Below are 13,711 nucleotides of genomic sequence, written 5' to 3'. Positions count from 1 at the left end.
TTGATCTGTAGAGGGATATGGACACAGGAAAAGTATCCATCTATCCATCCATCCATCCATTCATCCACCCATCCATCCATCCATCCATCCATCCATCCATCCATCCATCCATCCATCCATCCATCCATCCATCCATCCATCCATCCATCCATCCATCCATCCATCCATCCATCCATCCATCCATCCATCCATCCATCCATCCATCCATCTCTGTATGTATGTCTTAATTTATGTAGGAGCATCAGGCAGCCTCCTTTAACATACTTCGGAGCCCTTTTGAGATATTGTAATCATAAATAGATACCAAAAAGCAACAAGACCACCGGAAAAACCTACTGTGCTCAGAAACAAGGGGGTCTCCACTCCTGTAAGAGACTTAACACATTTTCCTAATATAGTAAGGAAAGCAGTGACACTATCTTGAGCCAGGAAAGAGCCTTTCATTAATCTGGGTGTCTTTCTTAGCTTAAGATTGTTATAAGGCTGTCATAAGATTGTCGTCAGCCAGGAAAAGTTGATGGTGCCTGTTCAAATGTGCTCTAAAGCATCCCTAAATTACAAGAACCACAGATCCTTGTTGTCGGACAACTTGTCCATCTTTTTCAGCAAGTGGACCTTTAATTCTGATGGTCAATGTAAAGGTTAGGATAGTTCACTTCCTGCAAGTGCAAGTCTCTGAATGTAGGAATTAGCACAGAAAGTCTGATTCTCGCATGTTATGCCTCAAAAATATATAAATCTAATTATTGCCCCCATCTGAAATGACTGAGACTCACTGTAACAGTAATTCTAAGGGAAAAAATGCCAAGAATCATAATGGGCACTTGCAATAAGGGCTTTCGTGTTCTGCCCTAACGTGACCTTTAAATATCTGACTGCACATTGTGAACCATGGACTATTTGCATTATTCAACTTTGCATTTCACTAATATTGCATGTAGCTAAACTAGGATCCAGAATTTGGCATTCGGTTCTTCCCAGGATGGACCAAACCTGTGATTTCTGCCCCGACTCTACTTCACACCTCCCAAACTGTGGCAAGCCCTTGTGGTATTTTTGTCTTTTGTCCTTGCATGTCTGACTGGAACTCTGCATGAGAGATGGCGAGAGTACTGGCTCATTGCAGCACCACCATCCTAGGATACACACTGATCATGTCTATGTTTGACCACTAGAGGGTGCTGCCTCCTCTCTAAAATGCTAAGTGGCACACAATCAAGCTACCAACCAGGGCATGTATTGCACTTTCCAAAATGATCATGCTCCCGAGACTGCTCTACTTTTTTGTAAATCTCCCAGTTAAAATCCTGGTTTCCTGGTTCCAGGGACTTGACATACTCCTTCATGAACTGATTTGGGATGACAGATGCCTGAGGGTTGCATTAGCTGCCCTTAGCCGCCACCCACTTGAGGGTGGCCTGGGAGTACCAGACTTTGGTTTATACTTTCTTGCAGCTCAGTTTCAGGTGGATCACAAGGTGGCTTAATGGTGTGGGCTTAGCGGAACTAGGACTGTTGGGCAATTAACCCAACCAGGGACTCCTGTTGGCAAAGCTGTTATGTCCAGCACTCCAGATTCCCTGCCTGGGTATCCTTTTGTCTACTGGCCTGAATTTCTGGTGACACAGGCTGTGACGTACCAGCACAGTGTCCTCTTATGCCCCTGAGCTCCCATTGGTGGACCTCCCTCATGGCGATCCATTGACTTTCTTTAGTTCAAGACAGATGGACCCCTTGATGGAGGCAGGGTTGGTGACCCTAGGAGACTGTTCAAACTAATGTTCTAATTCCCTTTAGAACACTGGTGGAAAAATAGGGCCTGCCAGTGGGAAAGTTAATTACGTATGAAACCCTTACTGGTGTCATACAGGATTTGTGGGGTGAGGCAGGAGTAGAATCTACAACACTTGCGGCCCTTCAGTTACTTCTGGCCCTGGGATCGGGACCCCATTTGGCCTCATGGTTCTAAAAGGCTCTAAATGGGATGGTAAATAAACCTTTTGATGCCCTCCAGACTCGTTGGTCTGCCGATTTGGGAAGGGACATGACGGACACTGAATCGGGGAGAATGTTTGCGTATTCACAGGAGGTTTCTCGCAACACATGTCGTAAACACATTCAATTTAATTACACCCATAGGTCATATCTCACTCCTCACAGGATCCAGACAATTTATAGTGGGGAGTTTAGAGGTTGCTCTCACTGCACAACAAAAGTCATTGATTTTGGCCATATGACCTGGGGTTGTCCTGGGCTTGCAGGATTCTAGGGATAGGTAATTTTGCATCTTAATAAGACCCTGTCTAGGTCACTCACTGATACATCTGCTGTATGTTTACTGGGTCTCTTCTGTAGGCCGGGCTCCAAGAAGGTGGGGAGCAGATTTGTGGACTTGGCCCTGGCTCTGGCCAAGCGAGGTATGGCCATGGTCTGGAAATCACCCAGGGGACCTAGCGAGGAGCCATGGGTGTCTGACGTTGTTCGCTGGGCACAGGCAGGGGAAAGGGCACTTCAGAGGGAGAAGCTAGGGGTGCTCATCCCAGACCTATTGCACATCTCTGTAGGGAAGTAGTTGGTGAATGGGAGTCCCCTGGAGATGGGGCTACTGCTGACACTGAGGAGGGGTTGACTGTGGGGTTCAGTCCGTAGGCGGTGAGTGGATCCTGGTGCTGATGTAGATAAGAATAGATTGCCCTCCCCGCTCCCCCGACTTCTTTGCAATTGATGTCATTCTTGCATTCTGTAATAAACCCTAGACAAGCAAGAGCACAGTTGTTTATATTGGACACCGTTTTTGTTAATATTTTAAATGTGTATAATTATTATTATCTTATGGCATTTAGTGCTCCTAAAAGAGAGAACAGAACCCCATTCTTGGCAGGTGTTTGTTTGCTCCTGCTGGTACCGTGTGGGCTAATAATTTTAAATCTAAGTAACTGATTCAGTGTTTATTCAGTACTGCATTTCTAATATCTGTAATCATAGGAAACGGACTCAGTGTTTATACAGTACTGCTCTGTTGTAATTTTGGAAATGCCAAAAAACAAAAGTGTTAAATAAAGGCTAATTGGCAAAAAGGAAACTGGGAGTATCCCTTATAAAGCACCACCACCCCCATCTCAGACTCACTTTTGATCTACAATGTCTCTACTCCCTGAATCTTTGATTAATTGTTTTAAGACAGACTGGAATATAGTTCATTTTTAAGGAATTACACACTGAAAAAGTTGTCAGTAAACTAACCGCACTGAAGAGGGTGCTCATGGGTCCCTGTTTTTTCTCTGTTGCAGGTGTGAAGTCCGCCCTGGGCCGGAGTTCCTCACCAGATTTTACACCTTTTATCCCAATCGCTTCTTTAAGGCCTACCAGTTCTACTACTCCGACCGGCGCTGTCGGGATCCGTCCTACTCCCTGGTGATCAAGGGAAAGATCCGCTTGCGCCAGGCCTCCTGGATCACAAGAGGGGCGACGGAGGCGGACTACCACCTGCAGAAAGTGGGCATCGTCTTCCACAGCCAGAGGGCGATGAAAGAGGTTGCGGCTTTACTAAATGAGACTTGTGCCGGGGCGGTGCCCGTGGGCCGGCCCTGGACCCCAGGGACACTTTATGAGCTCCTCAGCGCCAAAGCGGAGCGGGACTGCACGGCTGCCCTAGGCTTCTCCATGCACGAGCTCAGCCTGGTCCGGCTGGAGAAGCAATACCACCAGAAGCAGGAGACGCTGGTGGCAGAGCTGTTTCTGGGGGACATTCATACCGAGAAGCGTGACAGGGTCCACTACCGTCCAACGGGCTATCAACGGCCCCTGCAGAGTGCCATGGTAAGCAATCCAATTACAGTGACCAAGCTTTCCGGATTTGCCAGGGCGGTCCCGATTTTTCACCAGCTGTCCAGGCAGATTTCAGGAAATTTTGCGCATGTCCTGGTTTTTAGAGAGGGTCGACTGAAAACAGCGGGAGGTGCTTTTATATATTTTACAAAGCAGGGATAGTTAGCAGTTGTTTCAAAAAAGCAATTTAATTAACAGGCAATTTACTGGGTTTCAAAATTGCATTTTATATATGTTCTAACTGCCTGTTCTGTAATTCTCTGCTGAGGAGTGCTGTCATTCTGTGACCACGTTTGAAGTAAAATTGTAGTGCTCCTTCTAGTTTTGTGAAATGTCCTGTTTTTTGGCTTTAAAATTCTGGTCACCCTAAATCCAATGCATTGGCAATTTCGGTATCAGCGCATCATTGAGGCCACTCAGATCTAGCTTCCTCTTTCTCCTGGCTTCTAGAACCTTCTCATGTCCGACAGTCAGAAGTTTCAGCACAAGCTCATGTTAGAATACCTCCTATTCCAGACGGTAAAACAAAATGGCTTCTCATTATCTGAGGTACACTGTGATTTGAGGAATTGGTCATGTTTCCTGATAGACTAGTGCCTTACAAAAAGCCTATATTTTGGGTTGGGAAAGTCAGTCACAGTCAGAATTGTCTAACACCTAACCGTCTCTCCCTAAGTCTGGCCTGATTTAAACAGCACTTGGCTGTTGGGAAATATATTTTATTTGTGCCCTTGTTTTCGTTCTGGCAGGCCGTTCTCAGCATCAACCGACCCTTTCTAGGCACTTGATCTAACAGCAGCACAAGCAACCTTATGTTGTGCCACCGGCAGTGCTTAATTTGAGCCTGTGTTTTCTGGTGCTCGGCACCGGCACTTCATTGTTAACACTGGCATTTATGACAGTCTGCTGCATGGTGGTGCTCTTTGTCTCATTTAGAGACAAGCATAACAACAGTTGTTCATTAATTCAGTGCACTTTAATAATTACTAATACCTGCCGCCAAAGCCATTCTTATAGCTTTGGGGGTCTGAAATAGTCAGAACTGTGTACCTCTCCTCACCCATGCAGGGGTCTTACTTTTATTCCAAAGTCCTAGAGGAGCGAATTCAGTATCTCAAGCCCAGAGTGTACTTGGCTATGGCGTCTTGTTTAAGGGTATTGGTTTGCACAGCAACCCTTGCAAAACTTAGGCACTTATTTATGAGTCACATTTTTTTGTGAGGCTGCTGTGGCGTAATCAATGCGCCACACTGCGCCCTATTTACAAAGTGACGCATCTAGGCAGATGCTTCACTTTGTAAAGTCCCGCGCTACATTATAACTGCGTCAGGTATAATGTATGCAGGGTGGGCGTTCCCCTCATAAAAAAGGCTTGTAGAAGTGCTGCAGTGAAATCTATGAGATTTCACTTCGCTACTTCCACTACTTTACTTCATCAAATCCTTACTCCTGTTTCAAGCATGCGTAAGGACTGACGCAGGGCCTTTCACATGGGACTCGCCCATGTGTAATGACACATTGCTGGAGTTGCGTTGTTTTCCGACACATTTCAGCAATGGGCCATTAATGCGCTAACAGATACGTCACAACTTCTGACATGTCTGTTCAATCCTTGCAACGTGGCGCTCCGTAGTTTAAATACGGCGCATTCATGGTGTCGCAAGGAGGGTGCAATGAAAAGTGTTGCATCGCTGTTTTCAACCAGTGATGCACCACTTTTCATAAATGAGGCCCTGAATTGCTTACATTTACTGCAGGGAGTAGCCTGCTACGAGTTAGGGGTTCATCGTTGGGGGCATAACATTAGTGGCTCTTTAGGTGTGCGGATCCTGATTACATTGATCACTATTGGCCGTGGCATAGTGAAAGAGACATACAGACTTAAGGTAAGTGATGCATAGCTTACACTGCGTTTGCAACATAAGTACTTTGATTGTTCTTGCATGAAAAATCTTCTCATTCTAGGGAATACACATCTCCTTTAGAGTAGGCACTAGGAAAGGGACCCTGGGGTCAAAGTCATGAAACCTGAACCAGACCAGTTAGGCTTTGTAGGAGGGCAGAAACGTGTCGGATAGCACAAGACATGATGCTTCCTCAGTTACCCTCTTGTTTTTAGCTCTAAGATATGGAAGTAACAATAAAATAATCTATATTTCCTACACAATATGTATCAGTTGATTCCACCCCCAGATCTATTTTTAGGCTCCCACAAATCCACCCATACCAGTGTTCAAGGAGAGTAGCCCAATGATAAAGCATGCCACCATGTTTGGGAGAGGGTTTGCATCCTACTTAGAGTATAAATCCATAGGCACACCCTGTTGCACCCCTGATTTTGCCTTGTGTGCCATGTGACACATATACATGCCCTTAGGGCATGTCTGTGTGCCACATGGCACAGGGGTACATGCACAGATGTGCATGTACACTGGAATTCGTTATTTACCATGTAATAGTATTACATGGTAAATAACGAATCGGTAATGGCCTGTGGCACTGTTTTCAGTGCCACCTACATCTGTATTTACCGAGTCAGTAAATTTACCGATTCGGTATTTTACAGAATCGGTAAATTTACCGAATCGGTAAATATACCGATTCTGTAAATTAAGCCTACCTACATGTCAGATCCCAAATACCAGTCGGTAACGGCCGAAATCGGCCGTTACCGACTGGTAATTGGCGACCTACATCGGGCCCAAAATATTAAGAAAAAAATGTGCTGCCCTGATTTGCTCTACTTTTTAATAATAATAATAAATGCTTCTGACATTACCAGTTAAACATCTGTATTATTTACTTCTTTATTTTACAGCATAATTGTTTTAAGATTTAAGAATATGAGCCTTAAAGTCCTAGCGCGATGAAAGGTTATCACAAATGTTTGTGGCCAAACAAACAAAGTCTGTATTCGCTATATTTTCCTCTGTCCTGTTTGCACAAGGACAGGAGGCAAACCTTCGGAAAGAACTGATAAAACATACAAGCCTGATTTAGGCAAGATAAAATCGGTAGGCCTTAGGCAGTAAAGGTTGTGGCAATTTAACTAAAAATTGAAAAACAAGCTCATCCGGTTGCTGAGATGGAGGGCGTAATTAACCCCTTCGCTGCGGCGGCTATTCCGCCGCAGCGCTAAAGGGGCGGGGCGGCCGCGCGGCGGCCGCATGCTGGTGACAGAGCCGCTCCGTCACCAGCCGCGGTTGAGCTATGCTGGTGACGGAGCGGTTCCGTCATGACCCGCCCCGCTCTTTAGAACGCCCGCGCAGGCGCGAAATCAGCGCCGCGCAGGCGCGGCGGCTGGGCCATGACGGAACCGCTCCGTCATCAGCACAGCGCACCCGCAGCTGATGACGGAGCGGTTCCGTCATCAGCATGCAAAGGGTTAAGAATCAGGGGGGATAGCCGAGTCTACCACTTTGCCTAATCATGATTTCTCCCACCCAGTTTTCCTAGCTGCAGTAATACTGAACCTGATTTTAGGAGCCGATATTTGAGCGCTCATGACGAGGTCAGCTAGTCATGAGCCACGGCGCTTCGATGCTCATGACGAGCTGAGCTCGTCAGGACCGTGCCCGTTAGATGGAACGCTCGCACGCTGGGCTGATTACCCTGCTGTGCTGAACGTTCCATTCATGACGAGCTGACCTCGTCATGAGCATGGGGGCGCTGTACGCGCCCCCCCGCCCCCCAGCACAGCGGGGGAATCCCGCCAGCGGCGAAGGGGTTAAGTATCATGAGGCTTTGGCAGGGCCATGTTAAGGATTTTGGGGGCCCTGGGCCAAACGTATTCTGGGAGCCCTTGTTCGGAATGAATTTCATCTCTTTCATGCCCTCTTTGGCCAGGTCACTGATAGAGCACAAACACACTCCAGCAAATTCTATTTTTTTTAACAGACAGTGACGTGTGTTTACAATATTGTGTAACGTCAGAGCCTCACTAATATTACTGCAAATAATCTGTGTAACTCCTACCCATTTCAAATATGTGATGTTTTGATCTAAACGAAAGTTTTTTATGGATGTTGTAGGGAAAAAAAAATCGCTGCAAAATGTCTGTAATAGACTCACACACCACCCACATTAAAAATAAATTAAAGGAAAATGGTATTTAAAACAATCTGATTTAGAATTATTCAAGGCCATTGAGGAAAGACTCTGCAGAGCAGAGCTGACTCTATCAGGGTGCCCCCTGAAAGGCTGGCTCCCCGGGCCAGAGCCAACTTTGCCCATCCCTTAAAACATCTCTGGCTTTTGGCTGCAAGAAAAGTCAAGGCTCACCTCCATCTCCACCCTGACTTTTTTGGGTCTGGCTTGACTGCGCAGCTGTCGACAGACAATTATGTGAGCATCACTAGAGACTGCACTGTGAGCCAATCGTGTGCATCGGTTGCAGTGCGCTGTTGCACCGCCTCCGCTGACGGAATCTGACAAAATGCATTTTTGCTGGTGGTCCTTGGGCTATGTCACTTTGGTATTTTACATTAATACATTGTTTTTGCAATTTCAAAGCCAAGTTTCCTAAAAACAGCTGTTTTCAAGGGGGTGGGGATCAAGGAGTGTGGAAGTGTATATGAGGTAATGCCGATGTCAACACTGCCAACAGATGCTTCTGGTGATTTACAATCCATCATTTCCCTTGGACCTGCTTTGCAAGCCCTACAGGTGGGAAGTGCATCATTTCCTAAGCCTGGGAGCTCTGCACTGCATTGTGCAACAGCCCAACAGGCCTGATGTCATTTCCTCTCCTTCCTTCCGCGTGTGGAATAAATGAGTTTCTGAAGCTGTGGTATTGACTGGAACCAGAAGGCAACACCTCTCGGGGAGCTGGGAACTCCACAGCACCCCTTCCCTAAAGGACAACCATGTTGGTGGAAAACCTTGGAATGAATGCTTGGCTAATCCATCAAAGAGTGGGCAGTTTAATGCTTGGTGGGGTGAGAATTATGCGATGAAATTGCAGAATCACCGAATTACTTTGAACCTCGAGGGGTTGGAGAACCCTCTGCTACAGATCTTAACGCCGAGGACTTTGATTGGTGATGCCTGTTAAGAAGCGGGATCTCTAGACGTGATTTTAGGGCACACAACGCGCCACAGATGCAACTGGTGGTGGCACCTCCAATCCGAGTTTGTGAACATTTGCGCATGTACTTCACGTGATGGCACTTTGTGTGCTGGGACATGTAGTTTCAATGGTATATAACAATAAGGGGGCATAGAAGACTCATCACATAAACACCAGACCTGCCTTTTCTACCCTTCGCTACATGGGTCCTGTTGGCCACCATGCGTTTATCATTTTCTAGATTTGAACCAACATGAGTTGATTGCTACTTTGTCTCAAGTCACAAAGTTAGGCTTGTACTAGCCTAACATGCAAATGATTTTGAATGAACTAAGTATCAATGGCAGACCCACATTATTAAGGTGACCAGTTGACTCCATGCAACCAATACTGCAGTCCTTGGTATTTATTTCACAACGTAATGTTGCATGGCGGTTTTAGTCTAATTGCAATGAATAGCAGCGGCGGCTGCTGCCAATCCGACCTGAAGGGGCAGCCCGGAGAAAAAAATAATAATAAAAAAAAATCTCTTACCTTTCGCGGCCGCCGCGATCTGCTCCTGTGCTGCGCTGCTCCTCTGCTCCCGGCACTCAAATACCCAGACTCCCAGAGCCCACCCAATCCCAGCGCTTCTCCCAGCATGAGAGAAGCGCTGAGATTGAGCAGAGCGGGCCGGTCTCACGCTCCAGCAGTGAGTGCGAGCCTGTGCCCTGAGCACTGGGGATATCTTCAAGGGAACGGCCTGGAGATATCCAAGTGCGCATGTCGGTTTGGCTAGCCATGAACAGGCGGCCAAACCAACAGGTGCACTTTCAGTGCATACCACCACTCCCCTCCTCTGCTGACGTGGCATGGCCCCACTCCACCCTAGACTCGCGGATTAGAAGTCAAAAATAAAATGACATGCATTTCAGCAGTGAGGCGACGCTCCTCCGCCATTGTGGTGGAGCCGCCCCATGCATGAATGACTACAGTTGGACTATACCCCTGGATTAATGTGTCCCATTATTGCTCCACAGCCCTGGCTTTTTTTCACTGTCAGATCTCTCCACAGCCTCTCAGTGCTTAATTTGTAAAAAACAGAAGTACAGGTGCTGAAAATTTTGCCAAGGAGGCCACCGCTCACTTCTTCCTGCGGTGAGCCCCACTTTCAACACTCTCGCTGCCTCAGTCTCTATCTTCTAACCGTGATCTGTTGTCTGTCCCCTCTTTTCTCTAAGAGTCCATCCTCTCACCTCTCTAATAGTTTTCTGTCATCTTTGCCACACCCTGTATTTCTGATTTGCCCTCTTTTCATTTTAGCCCTGCCCTTTTTTCTCTTCACTTTTATCCATGCTCAGCTCTCTCTCCCCTCGATCTTGGCTCTTTACTATCACTCTCTAGAAGTGATTAGCTGTGTCTCTGTTTTATCATTTGTCTGCTTTTTTTCTTCTGTCCTGTCCTCCACATCCTTTCATTCTATCTTATCTCTTCTTCACATCATGGCTGCTTTCTCTTTGCATCTGATTTGCTCTCCTCCTTTTCTTCTACTTTGCTCCGTTTTATCTCTCTCCTCTCTTGTTGTTTCTTCTCTTTACTCTTGCTGTCTCTCATCTCTAACACTGCTGCTGCTTGTAAAACCCTGTCCTCAGCCTGTACATGTCCCTGCTATTTTAAACTCTGCGTTTTCCTGTTGTCATTCATAAAGAAGCGGCAGATGACGTGTTTTACTTTCTTACCTACACTGAGTGCAAAAACAAAATGTTCACCAAATAAAAATGCTTTTTTGCATATATTAATCAGTGCGGTATGACTGGGTTTATTGCGGAACAGGGGGCTGCTCAAGCACAGCAGGTCATGTCACTGCTAGTGCTCCCTGTAATTAGTAGGTCCAGGGATGGCCACAGCATTGGAATCCACTACTCAGCTTGCTGTGACCCTGCCTGCTACAGCACAGTCATTGTCCCCAGCAGTAATGCTCCCAATGCCGGTAAGTATGGCTGTGGTGCCTACTGGACTCACTCACACTCAGCAATTACCATGCTGGGTTGCAGCGCACAGATTCTACAGGTGACGCCATGGCGCACAAAAGTTGTGTTGGGCCACAGCCGCATCGAGCACATTGAGGATAGCAGCAATGCAGGGCTCCCGGATATGCTACTCTGGCTACGCAACAAGTGGAAAGGCACTTACTTTAATTTATTCTTCCTGAAGAGTCCTCACTCACTCCCAAGTTCCAAAGCGCTCTTGCAGCTTCCTTGCCTCAACTCCATCATGAGCCAGCCCACAGCTACAATTATCCAATGGGAGGTTTGGGCTCAGGCAGTGGCAGGGTGCAGCAGACTAGGGGAATAGAATGGAAGCCATAGTTTGTCGATGACTTCTTGGATTTGTGATCAGCGTGATGACATCTTCAATAAAGTGGAGATACATAATCATGCCTGCCTGGACAGGCGTATGCCAGCCTGCCTATGAACATTTACCAGTCAGTCACCATGCAATGTATGTTATTCTTTTTATTTTGAATTTGAACAATTAATATTGAGAGTACCACCTGCAGGGTCAGAAATTGTAGCCCCGGCCCTGTGAAAGAAGTGCTGGTGCTGAGCACCTGAAAGCACCTGCTCAAATTAGGCACTGCAGCCTCTGCATCTCTCCACTCTCCCATTTCTCTGCAGCCCCATCTATCCAGAGTCTTAGCTGCTCTTCACTGCCCCATCGATCTACCGAACCTTCATTTTTTCACTCTTACATCTGTCAGCAGCTCACATTTTATCAAATTAGTGGACAGAGGCACAGGGAGAACAATTTTGAACCAGGAAACAAAGGGCCTGATTGACGGTATGGTGGGAAAGCCGCCAACTGCCAGGGTGGCCAAGGTCATTGCTTCCGTCACCCTCATCGGTCTTGTGTCCGCCATATCTAGAGATCACCTTGAGCCCTGCAGTGATTGCTGCCTTCACAGGAGCCACCGCTATGGAGTTTCAAGAGCTGATTAGCTCACTAGGAATCCGCCATCGGAAGATGCACTCCGCCAACCTTAAGCCAACGAGAAAATTGAAAGGTTTATGTGAACACTAAACAATGTGCGAAGACTGTGCATGGAGCAAGATAGTAACTTTGAGTGTGCAGTCCACCATTTCCTCCAGATGTACTATAACAGACTACACTGCGCCAGTAAGCGAGCTCCAATGGCACTGATGTTTGGGCGATCGCTCAAGAACACTATCCTTGAATCGCCCAACTGGAGACCTACATCGCCTAACCAACCCATGAACCAACAGAGCAGAAAAATAAATGATGATGCAGTCAAGTAAAGTGATGCAATCCAGTGTCAGAGACATTCAAGGTGGCTATGTCATGGTGGTGTGAATCCGACACTCAGCAGGCGAGTTCAGACAACTATTTGAGAGGAAATCTTGGGAAGTCCTTGAAGTACAAGGCATCAGGAGTACAGCGAAGCAGCTGAATGAAACAGTTACTAGTAACATTTCCTGCTTCAAGAAATGGCAAGGCACATTCTTCCTGGAGAGATGTAATGAGTGAGTGTAAAGTAGAGGTGGAGGCAAGGTTCCTTCTGTAATTCTTTATTTCAAGATAAAGTGAAGAACAGGTGGTGCCAGGAAGCACAACTGTATAGCGATATTGTCAGGCTTCAACTGACTAACACAAGCAGAACATACAATGATGAACAAGCATTCTAGAAGCAGGCTCGCTCCTAACACGAGCCTTAAAGCAATATACAACACAGTAAATAAGTACAACATAACTGTGAGTCCCCTTCAGCCGAGTGGGATTAGTGGTTGACCCAATCGACACACCATCAATCACCCTCCGGACTGATCATTGAAGTGTGGACTGTTCTGAAGGAAATAATGCCTCCACCAGAAGCTAGAGTGATCCTATTAAGCGGCAACCAGAGAAAATACCAACTAGGACAAACCCGAGCCCGTCCAAATGGCTGAGGGACTCCAGAAGGGAGAGCTAGCAGCCCCAGACCTGTTGTGGCCTCTCTACCCTTTGCCACTTAAGGCATTATATCAAGAGCATGAAAGTTGACAGTGCGAATGCTAGCAAGTAGTCTAAACACTGCCAGTCGCGCAAAATAGTATTCCAATCCATCGTTTTTAGCCCACTTTTTGCATTCTGCAGTGTGACTGCATGAGTGCGATGGGCATACTTAGATGCGAGTCCTGTGCTCGCTGTGCCACTGAATCCTACCTGCATCCTCCTGACGTGGCTCCAATAGGCCAACACCAGTCTGGGTTTGCTGGTGTTATAGGTCAGAGGGAACCTGACAGGCAGTTCAGGCTGGACTGTTTCTATTGGAGCACAGAGCCAAGGCTGATTTGCATATGGCTGGTTCCTGTCTGGGGTGGCAGAGTGGGCAAGAAAGTGATGGACTAGAATGCCCCCCGACTAATTACCAGTTTCTGAGATTAATTCAAGCATTCCAAGCATCACTTTTTTGTATTCCTTTGTATAAATAAATGCGGTCTGAGCACACGGGCTTAGACCACAGGTTGACCTCAATCCATACTTTCTCTGTGTCTGTTCCACCAGTGGCGGCTCCTCTGCTAAGGGGGAGGAGCATCGCCCCACTGCTCTGTGAACAGCTTAAAAAATAAAATATTATCATTGTATTTTCTGTCCTGGCTCAGCTGGTTGACATTTTAGGTGCAGGGCAGGGCGGAGCTGGGCTGACAGAAGCAGGGGGAGGAGTGGTGGGCACTTGTCATGCTGGGGACAGCAGCGTGGTGATTGGCTAGGGGAGTCTGGGGGCCTGTGTGCTTCCTGCTTCTAGAGTCGACAGAAGAGGATTGAGAAGCAGCGGCA

At 46.9% G+C, this 13,711-nt stretch overlaps 1 protein-coding gene across 1 annotated transcript in view; it reads left to right on the top strand.

The window, feature by feature from the left end:
* The window catches only part of APCDD1L (APC down-regulated 1 like), a 192,927-nt gene that overhangs the window by 171,717 nt on the left and 7,499 nt on the right, over positions 1-13,711 (top strand). Inside the window, exon 3 of the mRNA XM_086932631.1 lies at positions 3,291-3,819. Coding sequence (XP_086788757.1) covers positions 3,291-3,819 — 529 coding nt within the window. The remainder of the gene's footprint in view (positions 1-3,290; positions 3,820-13,711) is intronic.

Source organism: Lissotriton vulgaris, chromosome 7, assembly GCF_964263255.1.
Source record: "Lissotriton vulgaris chromosome 7, aLisVul1.2, whole genome shotgun sequence".
Lineage (NCBI taxonomy): Eukaryota > Metazoa > Chordata > Amphibia > Caudata > Salamandridae > Lissotriton > Lissotriton vulgaris.
Note: the sequence above shows the minus strand (reverse complement) of the source record. Positions and strands in the feature narration are given on the sequence as shown.